This window comes from Pseudophryne corroboree, chromosome 5 (assembly GCF_028390025.1).
Source record: "Pseudophryne corroboree isolate aPseCor3 chromosome 5, aPseCor3.hap2, whole genome shotgun sequence".
Lineage (NCBI taxonomy): Eukaryota > Metazoa > Chordata > Amphibia > Anura > Myobatrachidae > Pseudophryne > Pseudophryne corroboree.
This window is the reverse complement of record NC_086448.1, coordinates 786,496,427-786,515,040: the sequence shown is the minus strand read 5'-3', so window position 1 is coordinate 786,515,040 and position 18,614 is coordinate 786,496,427. Positions and strand designations below refer to the sequence as shown.

Genomic DNA, 18,614 nt, shown 5'->3' with positions numbered 1-18,614 from the left:
CTTGCGTGTAACGCCTACTGCTGCTGGCGCTGCTGTTGTTGCTGCTGGGAGTCGATGGTCATCCCAGAGGGGAAGTCGTAAGCCCACTTTTACTACTTCCACCAAGTAATTGACTGTCCAACAGTCCTTTGCGAGGAAGATGAAATATCACAGCAGTCATCCTGTTGCAAAGCGGATAACTGAGGCCTTGACAACTATGTTGGTGTTAGACGTGCGTCCGGTATCCGCCGTTAGTTCACAGGGAACTAGACAATTTATTGAGGCAGTGTGCCCCCGTTACCAAATACCATCTAGGTTCCACTTCTCTAGGCAGGCGATACCGAGAATGTACACGGACGTCAGAAAAAGACTCACCAGTGTCCTAAAAAATGCAGTTGTACCCAATGTCCACTTAACCACGGACATGTGGACAAGTGGAGCAGGGCAGGGTCAGGACTATATGACTGTGACAGCCCACTGGGTAGATGTATGGACTCCCGCCGCAAGAACAGCAGCGGCGGCACCAGTAGCAGCATCTCGCAAACGCCAACTCTTTCCTAGGCAGGCTACGCTTTGTATCACCGGTTTCCAGAATACGCACACAGCTGAAAACCTCTTACGGCAACTGAGGAAGATCATCGCGGAATGGCTTACCCCAATTGGACTCTCCTGTGGATTTGTGGCATCGGACAACGCCAGCAATATTGTGTGTGCATTAAATATGGGCAAATTCCAGCACGTCCCATGTTTTGCACATACCTTGAATTTGGTGGTGCAGAATTTTTAAAAAAACGACAGGGGCGTGCAAGAGATGCTGTCGGTGGCCAGAAGAATTGCGGGACACTTTCGGCGTACAGGCACCACGTACAGAAGACTGGAGCACCACCAAAAACGCCTGAACCTGCCCTGCCATCATCTGAAGCAAGAAGTGGTAACGAGGTGGAATTCAACCCTCTATATGCTTCAGAGGTTGGAGGAGCAGCAAAAGGCCATTCAAGCCTATACAATTGAGCACAATATAGGAGGTGGAATGTACCTGTCTCAAGCGCAGTGGAGAATGATTTCAACGTTGTGCAAGGTTCTGCAACCTTTTGAACTTGCCACACGTGAAGTCAGTTCAGACACTGCCAGCCTGAGTCAGGTCATTCCCCTCATCAGGCTTTTGCAGAAGAAGCTGGAGGCATTGAAGGAGGAGCTAAAAGGGAGCGATTCCGCTAGGCATGTGGGACTTGTGGATGGAGCCCTTAATTCGCTTAACAAGGATTCATGGGTGGTCAATCTGTTGAAATCAGAGCACTACATTTTGGCCACCGTGCTCGATCCTAGATTTAAAACCTACCTTGGATCTCTCTTTCCGGCAGACACAAGTCTGCTGGGGTTGAAAGACCTGCTGGTGAGAAAATTGTCAAGTCAAGCGGAACGCGACCTGTCAACATCTCCTCCTTCACATTCTCCCGCAACTGGGGGTGCGAGGAAAAGGCTCAGAATTCCGAGCCCACCCGCTGGCGGTGATGCAGGGCAGTCTGGAGCGACTGCTGATGCTGACATCTGGTCCGGACTGAAGGACCTGACAACGATTACGGACATGTCGTCTACTGTCACTGCATATGATTCTCTCACCATTGAAAGAATGGTGGAGGATTATATGAGTGACCGCATCCAAGTAGGCACGTAAGACAGTCCGTACTTATACTGGCAGGAAAAAGAGGCAATTTGGAGGCCCTTGCACAAACTGGCTTTATTCTACCTAAGTTGCCCTCCCACAAGTGTGTACTCCGAAAGAGTGTTTAGTGCCGCCGCTCACCTTGTCAGCAATCTGCGTACGAGGTTACTTCCAGAAAATGTGGAGAAGATGATGTTCATTAAAATGAATTATAATCAATTCCTCCGTGGAGACATTGACCAGCAGCAATTGCCTCCACAAAGTACACAGGGAGCTGAGATGGTGGATTCCAGTGGGGACGAATTGATAATCTGTGAGGAGCGGGATGTACACGGTGATATATCGGAGGATGATGATGAGGTGGACATCTTGCCTCTGTAGAGCCAGTTTGTGCAAAGAGAGATTAATTGCTTCTTTTTCGGTGGGGGTCCAAACCAACCCGTCATTTCAGTCACAGTCGTGTGGCAGACCCTGTCACTGAAATGATGGGTTGGTTAAAGTGTGCATGTCCTGTTTATACAACATAAGAGTGGGTGGGAGGGCCCAAGGACAATTCCATCTTGCACCTCTTTTTTCTTTCATTTTTATTTGCGTCATGTGCTGTTTGGGGAGTGTTTTTTGGAAGGGCCATCCTGCGTGACACTGCAGTGCCACTCCTAGATGGGCCAGGTGTTTGTGTCGGCCACTAGGGTCGCTTAGCTTACTCACACAGCTACCTCATTGCGCCTCTTTTTTTCTTCTTTGCGTCATGTGCTGTTTGGGGAGTGTTTTTTGGAAGGGCCATCCTGCGTGACACTGCAGTGCCACTCCTAGATGGGCCAGGTGTTTGTGTCGGCCACTAGGGTCGCTTAGCTTACTCACACAGCTACCTCATTGCGCCTCTTTTTTTCTTCTTTGCGTCATGTGCTGTTTGGGGAGTGTTTTTTGGAAGGGCCATCCTGCGTGACACTGCAGTGCCACTCCTAGATGGGCCAGGTGTTTGTGTCGGCCACTAGGGTCGCTTAGCTTACTCACACAGCTACCTCATTGCGCCTCTTTTTTTCTTCTTTGCGTCATGTGCTGTTTGGGGAGTGTTTTTTGGAAGGGCCATCCTGCGTGACACTGCAGTGCCACTCCTAGATGGGCCAGGTGTTTGTGTCGGCCACTAGGGTCGCTTAGCTTACTCACACAGCTACCTCATTGCGCCTCTTTTTTTCTTCTTTGCGTCATGTGCTGTTTGGGGAGTGTTTTTTGGAAGGGCCATCCTGCGTGACACTGCAGTGCCACTCCTAGATGGGCCAGGTGTTTGTGTCGGCCACTAGGGTCGCTTAGCTTACTCACACAGCTACCTCATTGCGCCTCTTTTTTTCTTCTTTGCGTCATGTGCTGTTTGGGGAGTGTTTTTTGGAAGGGCCATCCTGCGTGACACTGCAGTGCCACTCCTAGATGGGCCAGGTGTTTGTGTCGGCCACTAGGGTCGCTTAGCTTACTCACACAGCTACCTCATTGCGCCTCTTTTTTTCTTCTTTGCGTCATGTGCTGTTTGGGGAGTGTTTTTTGGAAGGGCCATCCTGCGTGACACTGCAGTGCCACTCCTAGATGGGCCAGGTGTTTGTGTCGGCCACTAGGGTCGCTTAGCTTACTCACACAGCTACCTCATTGCGCCTCTTTTTTTCTTCTTTGCGTCATGTGCTGTTTGGGGAGTGTTTTTGGTGGAAGGGCCATCCTGCGTGACACTGCAGTGCCACTCCTAGATGGGCCAGGTGTTTGTGTCGGCCACTAGGGTCGCTTAGCTTACTCACACAGCTACCTCATTGCGCCTCTTTTTTTCTTCTTTGCGTCATGTGCTGTTTGGGGAGTGTTTTTTGGAAGGGCCATCCTGCGTGACACTGCAGTGACACTCCTAGATGGGCCAGGTGTTTGTGTCGGCCACTAGGGTCGCTTAGCTTAGTCATCCAGCGACCTCGGTGCAAATTTTAGGACTAAAAATAATATTGTGAGGTGTGAGGTATTCAGAATAGACTGAAAATGAGTGGAAATTATGGTTTTTGAGGTTAATAATACTTTGGGATCAAAATGACCCCCAAATTCTATGATTTAAGCTGTTTTTTAGGGTTTTTTGAAAAAAACACCCGAATCCAAAACACACCCGAATCCGACAAAAAAAATTCGGTGAGGTTTTGCCAAAACGCGGTCGAACCCAAAACACGGCCGCGGAACCGAACCCAAAACCAAAACACAAAACCCGAAAAATTTCAAGTGCACATCCCTACTCAAAAAGCGACATAGTAAACCTTAGGCCCGTTTCTGAGTTGCGTGCTGATTGCGGTCGCATTAAGTGAATATTAGCAAACACTGCATGCGTGTCTGGCTGCACACTGATCTGAATTTAGTCATGAGTCGGTGGCTTCTCACTGCTGGCTGGATGGGCAATACTGGGGGCAAAAAGGTGGCATCAGGGCGTTCACAGGTATAATAAATTTGCAGTGGGCATGTGGACAGCGTTGCGACCAATTCTGAGCTGTAATTGTGCATCGATCATTCAATCTCAGGCGGATCTCCTGCATAAAAGAATGCATACTGATAGCAGTGACGGCTGCTCTCACCCATGGAGGGCTGGGGACGGTGGGGTCAAATTGATGCCATCAACTATGCCAGTGGATGTTTGCATGGGTCTTCTGATCACGGGGGGTGATTCAGACCTGATCGTAGATGTGCTAAATGTTGCACATCTAGGATTAGATTCTCTGACATGTGGGGGGACGCCCAGCACAGGGCTAGTCTGCCCCGCATGTCAGGCCCTACACCCCCCTTCCCCCTCCCGCCCGCCCGCACAGGTACAAAAGCATTCGCACCCGCCAAGTAGCTCCCTACCCGCACGGCCTATCTGCCCCCGCAACAGTCCGGACATGCGTGCATTTTGCGGACCGCACCCCACCAATGGCATTCTAACGCCATTGGCACGCCCCCTCCCACCTTGCGACCGCCTCTGCCTGTCAATCAGGCAGAGGCGATCGCACCGGTGAGATGCTTTCGGATCTCACTGGGTGCACACGTGCAGTGCGGCCACTGCACGTGCGCACAATGCTTTGGCTTCAGAGTGCGATCGCTGTCGGTGCAGCGATCGGCTCTGAATTAGGCCCCACAGCCATTGAATTGTGACTGCATCACATGCAACTCAGGCCCTTTTTGTCCTTTTAAGTACAGCACCAAAACTGTTTCAGGTGCACATCTCTTCATCTCTTCCATATGTACTAATAAGTAGGCAGGTTCAGTCGATTAGGTAGAGATGTATCAAACCTTCTAAAGACTGTGATGCAGCCAACGAACTTCTACCTATCATTTTATAGAATGTTGATAAATGCTAGATTGAAGCTGGTTGGTTGTGATGGCAACTTATCTACTCTTCTTTAGAAGATCTGATACATTTTCCCCTTGGGGGCATATTTATCACAATCTGCATTCTGCTGCAAGTGTGGCTGTGAGTTGCCTATGACTCCGAGGCATTCGCAGATTGGAAACACACAAGATCCACTAGCTTATCTATAATGGGTGCACTGAGTCCAGAGGGGCCCACACCGCACACGCTACACCCATTTTTTTTAATACTCGCCCTCCGGAGTCCCGCACTGATGTCACTGGCACTGTTAAAATGAAAACCCTGTAAAAATGGCGCAGCGGGCATTTTCGCAGAGTTCTGTGCATGCGCAGTAGAGAAATCACTGGGAAAATGGCCACCGCGCCATTTTCCCGGAGATCAGTGCATACGCAGTATAGTCTGAGCCCTCTAGTGCTCAGACTCTACAGTGCTCCTGGCAGAGAAGAGTGGTCCGGAACGGAGGAGGCTGGATATGGGCCTCCTCCTCTCTTAAAGCGCCCCTGATAAGATCCTTCTGCAGAGCTCCCTTGCATACTTCCCTGTATCAGACCCATTATTGGCAGCGCGATGGCACATAATATAAATGAAGCAAATTGGCCATTGCATCACCCTACATGAAAAGTCCCCTGCCTCCAGGCCCGTCATTTCTTTTTGGCTCAATGGGCAGTTGCTCAAGGGCCCAAGGCTGATAGCTGAGGGTCCCCTTTTTCCAGGGGTGCCGGAGATATTCAACTTCAAAGCAGTGGTCCACATCAGAGCCTGATGATTGCTCTTCTCAACCAGATATTTTGGGTTCTATCTGACTTAGAGTTTTTCTAAGGGTATACTCCAAAAGCTGTGACTCTCCCCATTCGGGGGGACACTGGCAGCTTGTCTCTACTATGCCCAGAAGCAGAGATATCAGCCTTCCAGCAGCTGGTCCCTGCTCCAGCTCCACACGCCTGGTATGCAGGTTTATATATTTGTCGGATGTATTCCTCTGGCTCCTGAACTCTGATCCTCATTTCCCTAACACCTCCTGTACGGTGAGACTCTCTAGTTATTTATCCCACTGAAAGCTAAGAAATCTATTTCCAGGAATTACTGCTCCAGGTCCTACATGCTGAGCGGAAGATAGAACACCCCCTACTGCCCGCGGGACATCAAAGCTGCCGTTGATAGCACCCCCCATCCCTACTGCTGTTGGATGGGTAGAGGCCCCAGTGCATTGCTTTGTCCATGGGCCTACACTGCTGTTAAGACGGCCTTGCCTGCCACATACAGTATGCATTACTAGCAATATACAGTGTCTGAGGACGACACATGCAGGTAACACACACACAGTGATTCTGCAGATCACGTTATATATATACTGCTGTACCTCTCCTGTATCTAGGGAGTGTTTTGTCCTCAGGGACTGTTGGGTAATGGCGCATGTAAAAACACTAGTAATTAGACCTGCTCTTGTTATTATCTCAGTAGCCACAGTCATAAACAATACTGTAATAAAATGTGAGCAGATGGATAGGACTATAAAATAAAAACCTGGACAAACTGCGGTGCAATGAAAGGGCTAAAAATAAATTTTTATTTTATTTTTTGCTAGAAGAGTAAATACGGACAGCTTTTGCATGTAGCCCACACACGCTGGGCGGCTTTATGTTTACACTACATGCTGCCCCACCTGCAGTTCAGCATGGGGTTAACAAGGTGCACTGTTACTTGCTTTGTTTACTTTGGTGCTAAATCTGAATCAGCCCCATTGTGAGCAGAGGCGTCACCTGATGTGGTGACACCCGGTACACACCCTTGATCTACTGGCGCGCTGGGGACGCGTTCGTGGCAAAGAGGGGGTGTGGCCTTACAGGGATCCCAAGATCGTCATTCCGAGGGCGTGCCCAGCATCTCCAGGAAATGGTGGGCTGTACGGGGCTGTCCTTGGAGACAGTCTCCCTGTGTTGTCGGCTCCTCTTCTATGACTGGAGGAGACTTTAATACTGCAGCACCTGGCTTCTGTCACTGCGGAGGAGACAACATTTTGGTGTCACCCCCTCCAGGGGCCGCACCCCCAGCACCCACCTTGTGACGCGACTGATTGTGAGTACTGTATGTAACATCCCTGGCATAATGTGTATGGCAGCCCTACATGTGAACTAAGGCACTACTATGGTTCATAAAATAAACTCAGGTACTACAATGGGACATAGCATTAACAACTGCTGCGGAGAGGTGTCTCTCTACAAGCATTGGAACAGGGGACCCTACAAAATGTTGCTACGGAGAACACAAAGTTCGGGGCGCGGTTCGCAAGTGACGTCGTTGTCCAGGGCCCCTGCATCTGGCTAGCAAAGTACACTCAAGGCATGCAGCCTGCAGTGTGTGCAGTGCGTCCAGGCAGCTCAACACTTTCTCCGGCGGCGCCCACCCCTCACGTGATGTCACATGTCCAGGGGGTCAAGGCAGCAGTGAGCCCTGCTCCGGTTGTGGACTATGTGAGGTTTATACAGCTCCACCATATGTTAAATTTGTAAAGAAGCAAAAGAGGGCATATTGGCAGAATCTTTGAGGTAAATTTACTAAAACTTCTAAAGATGAAAAGAGATGATGTTGCCCAAAGCAACCAATCAGATTCTGTCTATCATTTTCTAGGATGCAAAACAGAAATGATAGAATCTCATTGGTAGCTATGGGCAACATCACCTCTTTTCATTTTTAGAAGCTTTAGTAAATGTACCCCTTTGTGAGAGCCTGTGTGGCCCCATCTCTCTGAGTACATCACTAGAGAGAAGCATAGGGAGCTAGCACACCACACAAGAAGCTCAGTGATTCACAGAACAAAGGATAAAAAAGGGTAGAGATTAACTAAAGGATAAAAAAATGGTCCAAGTGGTTCTTATTTGCCGTCAAATTCTATGGTTGGTCCTGGGTACATTGCCCCCTGGACCCACGGGCCTGTGTGCACCCATGTTAGATGCACCACTGGTCTCATCGCGGAAGCCAACGCTTACAGGTAGTGTTATATAAAACTGATTTTTACTATTTTTTTTTAAATCTATGACAGATACCTATGTCTACAAGAAGAGGTACAAAGGGCACCGGGAGGAAGGAACCTCTTCTTGAGAGCTTACCACCAGGTCTGGGGTACCTGGATACAGGTATTTTAAAAGCAATGTGAATTGTTTTTATTTTATTTCTGCAAGGGGGGAATTAGGAACAGAGAGAGAGTGACAGTGGATGAGACCCGAGTAAGAATAATCTCCCTGACTGTGAGCGGGTTCAATGCAACAGCGAGAACTTCACAGACTAAACTACTGTCACTCCAGTGCTAACCCTGGGGACTCCCTTCTGCTGGATTAAGCTGCGTCTGTCACATAAACGTTGTACTCCATACATCAGTGTGATTCTTTTTTTTGCTTATTTGTATATTAGCTCCACCTACTGTGATATGCTCCTCCTACTGTGACATGCCATTGTGGTCACTTGCGTGTACCATAGCGTGTTGCATTATCCCTGCTTATAACATTGGCCCTCATTCCGAGTTGATCGCTCGTTGACGTTTTTCGCAGCACAGTGATCAGGTGAAAAAACGGCATTTATGCGCATGGTACGCAGTGCGCATGCGCTAAGTACTTTCACACAAAACTTTGTAGTTTTACACAAGCTCGAGCGACGCTTTTCAGTCGCTCGAGTGTTCGTTATTTGATTGACAGGAAGTGGGTGTTTCTGGGCGGCAACTCAGCGTTTTCAGGGAGTGTGCTAAAAAACGCAGGTGTGCCAGGTAAAAACGCAGGAGTGCCTGGAGAAATGGGGGAGTGGCTGGCCGAACGCAGGGCATGTTTGCGACGTAAAACCAGGAACTAAACAGACTGCAGTCATCGCAAGCTAGGAGTAAGTATCGAGCCACTTTGAAACTGCATGAAATTTTTTAGTAGCAGTTCTGCTAAGCTAAGATACACTCTCAGAGGGTGGCGGTCTAGCGTGTGCACTGCTGCTAAAAGCAGCTAGCGAGCGATCAACTCGGAATGAGGGCCATTGTCTCTAGGACTGATTGTGTGCTAACCCCGCCTACTTTTGTATTGGCCCCACCTACTGTTTGTTTGGCCTGGCCCACATGAGGCCACTTGTTCAGTGCCACTTTATGTTTGCTGAGTGGACGGCGTGGGCCCCATCTTGTTATACTGCACTAACTATTAATGAACTGTTTAGCCGGATTCTTTAAGAGAGCACAAAAAGTGTAAGATTCTGGAGGTAATTTATTAGTAAGAGCTTGCTGTTATGTACTTATTTATACAGCATCCTAAGCTATATCATGCACTGACCCTGCAGCTGTTACTTACAGCAACACGTCTGATAAATGTGTTTAATAAACTAAAGTAAACCATAGGGTCAGCGAGCTATGATACTAACGGCTGCTGGAAGTATTATTGTAATAATAAGAATTTACTCACCGGTAATTCTATTTCTCGTAGTCCGTAGTGGATGCTGGGTACTCCGTAAGGACCATGGGGAATAGACGGGCTCCGCAGGAGACTGGGCACTCTTAAAAGAAAGATTAGGTACTATATCTGGTGTGCACTGGCTCCTCCCTCTATGCCCCTCCTCCAGACCTCAGTTAGGGAAACTGTGCCCGGAAGAGCTGACATTACTAGGAAAGGATTTGGAATCCAGGGTAAGACTCATACCAGCCACACCAATCACACCGTACAACTTGTGATAACTATACCCAGTTGACTTGACAGTATGAACAACAACTGAGCCTCATTCAACAGATGGCTCAGAACAATAACCCTATAGTTAAGCAATAACTATATACAAGTATTGCAGAGAGTCCGCACTTGGGACGGGCTCCCAGCATCCACTACGGACTACGAGAAATAGAATAACCGCTGAGTAAATTCTTATTTTCTCTGACGTCCTAGTGGATGCTGGGTACTCCGTAAGGACCATGGGGATTATACCAAAGCTCCCAAACGGGCGGGAGAGTGCGGATGACTCTGCAGCACCGAATGAGCAAACTCAAGGTCCTCCTCAGCCAGGGTATCAAACTTGTAGAATTTTGCAAAAGCGTTTGATCCCGACCAAGTAGCAGCTCGGCAAAGTTGTAAAGCAGCCGCCCAAGAAGAGCCCACCTTCCTCGTGGAATGGGCTTTTACTGATTTAGGATGCGGCAGTCCAGCCGCAGAATGTGCAAGTTGAATCGTGCTACAGATCCAGCGAGCAATAGTCTGCTTTGAAGCAGGAGCACCCAGCTTGTTGGGTGCATGCAGGATAAACAGCGAGTCAGTTTTTCTGACTCTAGCCGTCCTGGAAACATTTTTCAGGGCCCGGACTACGTCCAAGTCCCGAGTAGCCGCAGGCACCACAATAGGTTGGTTCAAATGAAACGCTGATACCACCTTTGGGAGAAATTGGGGACGAGTCCTCAATTCTGCCCTGTCCATATGGAAAATCAGATATGGGCTTTTACAGGACAAAGCCGCCAATTCTGACACACGCCTAGCTGAGGCCAAGGCCAACAGCATGACTACCTTCCACGTGAGATACTTCAACTCCACGGTCTGAAGTGGCTCAAACCAATGTGATTTTAGGAAATCCAACACTACGTTGAGATCCCAAGGTGCCACTGGAGGCACAAAAGGGGGCTGAATATGCAGCACTCCCTTAACAAACGTCTGAACTTCAGGCAGTGAAGTCAGTTCTTTTTGAAAGAAAATAGACAGGGCCGAAATCTGGACTTTAATGGATCCCAATTTTAGGCCCATAGTCACTCCTGACTGTAGGAAGTGCAGAAATCGACCCAGCTGAAATTCTTCTGTTGGGGCCTTCATGGCCTCACACCAAGCAACATATTTTCACCATATGCGGTGATAATGTTTTGCTGTCACATCCTTCCTAGCTTTTATCAGCGTAGGAATGACTTCAACCGGAATGCCCTTTTCCATTAGGATCCGGCGTTCAACCGCCATGCCGTCAAACGCAGCCACGGTAAGTCTTGGAACAGACAGGGCCCCTGCTGTAGCAGGTCCTGTCGGAGCGGCAGAGGCCAAGGGTCCTCTGAGACCATTTCTTGTAGTTCCGGGTACCAAGTTCTTCTTGGCCAATCCGGAACGATGAGTATAGTTCTTACTCCTCTCTTTCTTATTATCCTCAGTACCTTTGGTATGAGAGGAAGAGGAGGGAACACATAAACCGACTGGTACACCCACGGTGTCACTAGAGCGTCCACAGCTATCGCCTGAGGGTCCCTTGACCTGGCGCAATATCTTTTTAGCTTTTTGTTGAGGCGGGACGCCATCATGTCCACCTGTGGCCTTTCCCAACGATTTACAATCAGCTGGAAGACTTCTGGATGAAGTCCCCACTCTCCCAGGTGGAGGTCGTGCCTGCTGAGGAAGTCTGCTTCCCAGTTGTCCACTCCCGGAATGAACACTGCTGACCGTGCTAGCACGTGATTCTCCGCCCATCGGAGAATCCTTGTGGCTTCTGCCATCGCCATCCTGCTTCTTGTGCCGCCCTGTCGGTTTACATGGGCGACAGCCGTGATGTTGTATGACTGAATCAGCACCGGCTGGTTTTGAAGCAGGGGTTCTGCTTGACTTAGGGCATTGTAAATGGACCTTAGTTCCAGAATATTTATGTGTAGGGAAGTCTCCTGACTTGACCATTGTCCTTGGAAGTTTCTTCCCTGAGTGACTGCCCCCCAACCTCGGAGGCTTGCATCCGTGGTCCCCAGGACCCAGTCCTGAATGCCGAATCTGCGGCCCTTGAGAAGATGAGCACTCTGCAGCCACCACAGCAGAGACACCCTGGCCCTCGGGGACAGGGTGATCAGCCGATGCATCTGAAGATGCGATCCGGACCACTTGTCTAACAGATCCCACTGAAAGATCCTTGCATGGAACCTGCCGAAGGGAATTGCTTCGTAAGAAGCTACCATCTTTCCCAGGACTCGCGTGCAGTGATGCACCGACACCTGTTTTGGCTTCAGGAGGTCTCTGACCAGAGATGACAACTCCTTGGCCTTCTCCTCCGGGAGAAACACCTTCTTCTGTTCTGTGTCCAGAATCATGCCCAAGAACAGCAGACGCGTCGTAGGAACCAGCTGCGACTTTGGGATATTCAGAATCCAGCCGTGCTGTTGCAGCACTTCCTGAGATAGTGCTACTCCGACCAACAACTGCTCCTTGGACCTTGCCTTTATAAGGAGATCGTCCAAGTACGGGATAATTATAACTCCCTTCTTTCGAAGGAGTATCATCATTTCGGCCATTACCTTGGTAAATACCCTCGGTGCCGTGGACAGACCAAACGGCAACGTCTGGAATTGGTAATGGCCGTCCTGTACCACAAACCTGAGGTACTCCTGGTGAGGTGGGTAAATGGGGACATGTAGGTAAGCATCCTTGATGTCCAGTGACACCATAAAATCCCCCTCTTCCAGGCTTGCAATAACCGCCCTGAGCGATTCCATTTTGAACTTGAACTTCCTTATATAAGTGTTCAAGGATTTCAAATTTAGAATGGGTCTTACCGAACCGTCTGGTTTCGGTACCACAAACATTGTGGAATAGTAACCCCGTCCCTGTTGAAGGAGGGGAACTTTGATTATCACCTGCTGAAGGTACAGCTTGTGAATTGCCGCCAGTACTACCTCCCTTTCCTTGGGAGTAGCTGGCAAGGCTGATTTGAGGTAACGGCGAGGGGGAGACGTCTCGAACTCCAGCTTGTATCCCTGAGATACCACTTGTAGAACCCAGAGATCCACCTGTGAGCGAACCCACTGGTCGCTGAAGTTCCGGAGACGGGCCCCCACCGCACCTGGCTCCTTTTGTGGAGCCCCCGCGTCATGCGGTGGACTTAGTGGAAGCAGGGGAGGATTTTTGTTCCTGGGAACTGGCTGTCTGGTGCAGCTTTTTCCCTCTACCCCTGCCTCTGGGCAGAAAGGACGCGCCTCTGACCCGCTTGCCTTTCTGAGGCCGAAAGGACTGTATTTGATAATACGGTGCTTTCTTAGGCTGTGAGGGAACCTGAGGTAAAAAAGTCGACTTCCCAGCTGTTGCTGTGGATACGAGGTCCGAGAGACCGTCCCCAAACAATTCCTCACCCTTATAAGGCAAAACTTCCATGTGCCTTTTAGAATCAGCATCACCTGTCCACTGCCGAGTCCATAATACTCTCCTGGCAGAAATGGACATTGCATTAATTCTAGATGCCAGCCAGCAAATGTCCCTCCGTGCATCCCTCATATATAAGACTACGTCTTTAATATGCTCTATGGTTAGCAAAATAGTATCCCTGTCAAGGGAATCAATGTTATCTGACGGAATCAGACCATGCTGCTGCAGCACTACACATCCATGCTGAAGCAATAGCAGGTCTCAGTATAGTACCTGAGTGTGTATACACAGACTTCAGGATAGCCTCCTGCTTTCTATCTGCAGGCTCCTTTAAGGCGGCCGTATCCTGAGACGGCAGTGCCACCTTTTTTGATAAGCGTGTGAGCGCCTTGTCCACCCTAGGGGATGTTTCCCAACGCAACCTGTCCGTTGGCGGGAAAGGGTACGCCATTAGTAACCTCTTAGAAATCACTAATTTCTTATCTTAACACCACGCTTCTTCACACAATTCATTTAACTCATCAGATGGGGGAAAAGTCACTGGCTGCTTTTTCTCCCCAAACATAATACCCTTTTTAGTGGTAATCTGGTTAATGTCAGAAATGTGCAACACATTTTTCATTGCCGTAATCATGCATCGGATGGCCCTTGTGGATTGTACATTTGTCTCATCCTCGTCTACACTGGAGTCAGACTCTGTGTCGACATCTGTGTCTGCCATCTGAGATAGCGGGCGTTTTTGAGCCCCTGATGGCCTCTGAGACGCTTGGGCAGGCGCGGGCTGAGATGCCGGCTGTCCCAAAGCTGTTACGTCATCGAACCTTTTATGCAAGGAGTTGACACTGTCGGTTAATACCTTCCACATATCCATCCACTCTGGTGTCGGCCCCGCAGGGGGCGACATCACACTTATCGGCTCCTGCTCCGCTTCCACGTAAGCGTCCTCATCAAACATGTCGACACAGCTGTACCGACACACCGCACACACACACAGGGAATGCTCTGACTGAGGAAAGGACCCCACAAAGTCCTTTGGGGAGACAGAGAGAGAGTATGCCAGCACACACCAGAGCGCTATATAACAGAGGGATTTACACTAATACAAAGTGAATTTTCCCCCAATAGCTGCTTATATCACCTTTTGCGCATAAATTTATGTGCCCCCCCTCTCAATTTTACCCTTCTCGTAGTGTATACTGCAGGGGAGAGCCTGGGGAGCGTCCTTCCAGCGGAGCTGTGAAGAGAAAATGGCGCTGGCTGTGCTGAGGAAGATAGCCCCGCCCCTTCAGCAGCGGGCTTCTCCCGCTTTTTTAATAATATTTATGGCGGGGGATTAGGCACATATACAGTTTATAACTGTATTATGTGCATTTTGCCAAAAAGGTATACATATTGCAGCCCAGGGCGCCCCCCCCCCAGCGCCCTGCACCCACCAGTGACCGGAGCATGTGGTGTGCTGTGGGAGCAATGGCGCACAGCTGCAGTGCTGTGCGCTACCTTATTGAAGACCGGAGTCTTCAGCCGCCGATTTTCTCCTGGAATCTTCCATCTTCTGGCTCTGCAAGGGGGACGGCGGCGCGGCTCCGGGAACGGACGATCGAGGTCGGGCCCTGTGTTCGATCCCTCTGGAGCTAATGGTGTCCAGTAGCCTTAGAAGCACAAGCTAGCTGCAAGCAGGTAGGTTTGCTTCTCTCCCCTCAGTCCCACGTAGCAGTGAGTCTGTTGCCAGCAGATCTCACTGAAAATAAAAAACCTAACAAATACTTTCTTTTCTAGTAAGCTCAGGAGAGCCCACTAGGTGCATCCAGCTCTGGCCGGGCACAGATTCTAACTGAGGTCTGGAGGAGGGGCATAGAGGGAGGAGCCAGTGCACACCAGATATAGTACCTAATCTTTCTTTTAAGAGTGCCCAGTCTCCTGCGGAGCCCGTCTATTCCCCATGGTCCTTACGGAGTACCCAGCATCCACTAGGACGTCAGAGAAATTATATTTATGCTGTTTATTTTATTGTTCTCTGCTGCTGTGCACAGTTGGAACAATAAGAAAGGTCATGTTACATCTTATTAACTATGTTCAGTATTCTATAGAGTCAGCGACATGCAGCCGGCTCATGCTGGGACTTGTAGTTCCTTGGCATCTGGAGCGCCAAAGGTAACCCATGCTATTACATTACACAAGTAAACGTTTTAAGGAAACTCAGCCGGCTAGGCTGTTCATTACGCTGGACGCACAGCATATCAGCATGTCAGCCCAACAGACACTTTGTGGAGAAGTGAGTCAGTGGAGAAGTTGCCCATGGCAACCAATCAGCACTGACGTAACATTTATAATTTGCATACTATAAAAGTATACAGAGCAGCTGATTGGTTGCCATGGGCCTCTTCTCCACTGGCTCACTGCTTTGTACATGTCCCCATTTATCTGGCAGCCTGTACCCACCAGATATCATGGGCATACACTGTGCGATATATCACAGTGTATGGCCACGCAATATCCGCGCTCCTTTCCTGGGAAGGTACTGTAACATTTCCCCAGTCCGCCCCTGGAACAGGCGGTGTGTTCGGCGGTTAGCTGGGGCGCTGCATAAACTTGCAGATGTGGCGACCAATTATCAGATCCATCGGACATGATGGACAATTTCAGAATGTCCGAAAGACTGATAATTACTGCCCGGTCGCAGCAATACACTGTTCCGTTACTGGGCCAATCAGCCGGTTGATTGGGATGATAATTGACCAGTGTATGCCTAGAATGACAAAGGCTCCTAACAAACAACTGCATGTAGTTAAATACAGTACTGTACCTAACATCGATCAAAAACTAACTACATAAGTACTGTATTAGCAATTACACAACACAAATAAAAACACTGTATATGAAATATATATAGATTTTTGGCGCACCAATTATAAATAACAGCAAATATACTGCATATTGGTGGTCATTCCGAGTTGATCGCTCACTAGCAGTTTTTCGCAGCCGTGCAAACGCTATGCCGCCACCCACTGGAAGTGTATTTTAGCTTAGCAGAAGTGCGAACGTTAGGATTATGGAGCGACTACAAAGTTTTTTTGTGCAGTTCCTGAGTAGCTCAAAACCTACTCAGCCCTTACGATCACTTCAGACTATTCAGTTCCCGTTTTGACGTCACAAATACGCCATGCGTTCGCCCAGCCACGCCTGCGTTTTTCCTGGCACTCCTGCGTTTTTACGAACACTCCCTGAAAACGGTCAGTTGACACCCAGAAACGCCCACTTCATGTCAATCACTCTGCGGTCAGTAGTGCGACTGAAAAGTTTTGCTAGACCCTGTGTGAAACTACATCGGCCGTTGTAATAGTACGTCGCGCGTGCGCATTGCGCCACATACGCATGCGCAGAAGTGCCGTTTTTTTGCCTCATCGCTGCACAGCGACTGAATGCAGCTAGCGATCAACTCGGAATGACCACCATTATTGGCAAGCAACTCCTAAACTGGGGTCAATCCAACTATCCACAAACTTCAGGAAATACAAAACCGATTATGGGATTAGTTATATAAATATCTTAAATTCTAGCAACAGGTATAAACAAATATATACACAATAACCCAAAGAGAGTGTTGAGCCAATAATGAATTTCACAAATGAGTGTAATTACTGTGTATATATTTATTTGTTTATACTTGTTGCTAGAATTTAAAATATTCTAATCCCATACTTGTAATTAAACAACACAACCATTGTCTGAACGTTTTGCTATTCTGCTTTAAAAAGCCTTAAACTGGCCTCCGTCCTGCAAGGTCCTCCTGTAATCCAGCCGACCAAATACTGGTCTGAATGATGGGCCTGAACAATGAGCCTAATTCTGACCTGATCGCTAGCAGGCGATTTTTGCACTGCTGCGATCAGATAGTCTCCGCCTACAGGGGGAGTGTATTTTAGCTGTGCAAGTGTGCGATCGCATGTGTAGCAGAGCTGTACAAACAGATTTTGTGCAGTCTCTGCGCAGCCCAGGACTTACTCAGCCGCTGCGATCACATCAGCCTGTCCGGGACCAGAATTGAAGCCAGGAACCCTCCCTGCAAGCGCATGGATATGCCTGCGTTTTTCTAAACACTCCCAGAAAACGGTCAGTTGACACCCACAAATGCCTTCTTCCTGTCAATCTCCTTGCGATTGCCCGTGCGAACGGATCCGTTGCACAAACCCATCGCTGAACGGCGATCCGCTTTGTACCTGTGCACCTGTGTCTACGTATTGCGGTGCATATGCATGCGCAGTTTGGACCTGATTGCCCGCTGAGCGAAAACGCACAGCAGCGATCAGGTCTGAAATACCCCCAATAGCCATTTGGTTTGGTTATAAAACCTGTCTGATCCACCTAACCATTGTTCAGCCAACTTCTTGCTGTGTATGGAGATCTCCTCTTTGTATCGTACAATGCATGGAGGCGATCTCCCTTATCTGTAAAACGCGTTGTCTGCCCTGATTATGCAGCGTACGGCCAGCTGCACTCAGCCATGAGGAAGTACTACTACAGTGAGATTATAACTGGTGCTACTCATGCCTGGCGCTCATTTTTTTATATTTGCTGCTCACTTTTATTACAGTGAGGTTCTGTGTACAGAATATATTCTACGGAAGAGTATAATACAGCAGAACGCGTTTGAGCCATACTCAGCTTGCAGAGGTTTGACGTTCACCCATACCTACATTTTGTCGTACAATAGTGCAATATATCTGAGGTCTTGAGATCCATTCAGTTATACTTACTCTTATAGATGAGGTTGCCAGGCGGCGGAGGACCATGCTGTCCACTGGCAGCTGGATGTGTTTCGATCTCATGGCCTATTGGCAAATTTTCGAAGATGTTATGTGAGTACTTGCTGGATCCCAGCCACAAGAAGACGTCCACCTTCGCCTGGATGTTCCATCCGGGGCCTTTCTTTCCAGGGAGCTGCGGATAGAACGTGGAACGCATGAGCACCATAAGTTACCTATAGCACAATTGCTTTTCAGTACAAGTGGCTACTTCCAGGTCAGATACTATCCTCATTCATTAGCCACCAGCCAATCTGATTGTATGTTCCTTCTCTATAGAAACGCACTAAGGACACACACTATTTATTAAGACTCTATGATCCATTCCAATCAGGATTCAGGAGAAGACATAGCACTGAAACAGCCCTGGTGTGTGTGTTAAATGATCTTCTGATGACAAGAGACAGAGGTGACTATTCAATATTAATCCTTCTGGATCTCTCTGCAGCATTTAAATCCGTGGACCATGGGCTTCTGATTGAGCGACTGATACATTTTTGTGGACTGGATGGCAAAGTCCTAAGCTGGTTCAAATCATTTCTCACAGGCAGGTCACAGAGAGTATCGTCTGGATTATACTCATCACCAAGAGTGCCCTTGCCATGTGGTGTCCCACAAGGTTCTATACTATCCCCCATGCTTTTTGCAGTATACATGCTTCCGCTGGGTGAAATAATCAGGCGCCATTGGCTGGTCTACCACTGCATAGATATACA

The 18,614-nt window shown here is 48.7% G+C and overlaps 1 protein-coding gene across 1 annotated transcript in view; it reads right to left on the bottom strand.

Annotated features, from left to right (window-relative positions):
* Positions 1-18,614, bottom strand: part of FER1L6 (fer-1 like family member 6) — a 478,947-nt gene that overhangs the window by 102,568 nt on the left and 357,765 nt on the right. Inside the window, 1 exon segment of the mRNA XM_063924401.1 lies at positions 17,851-18,034. Coding sequence (XP_063780471.1) covers positions 17,851-18,034 — 184 coding nt within the window.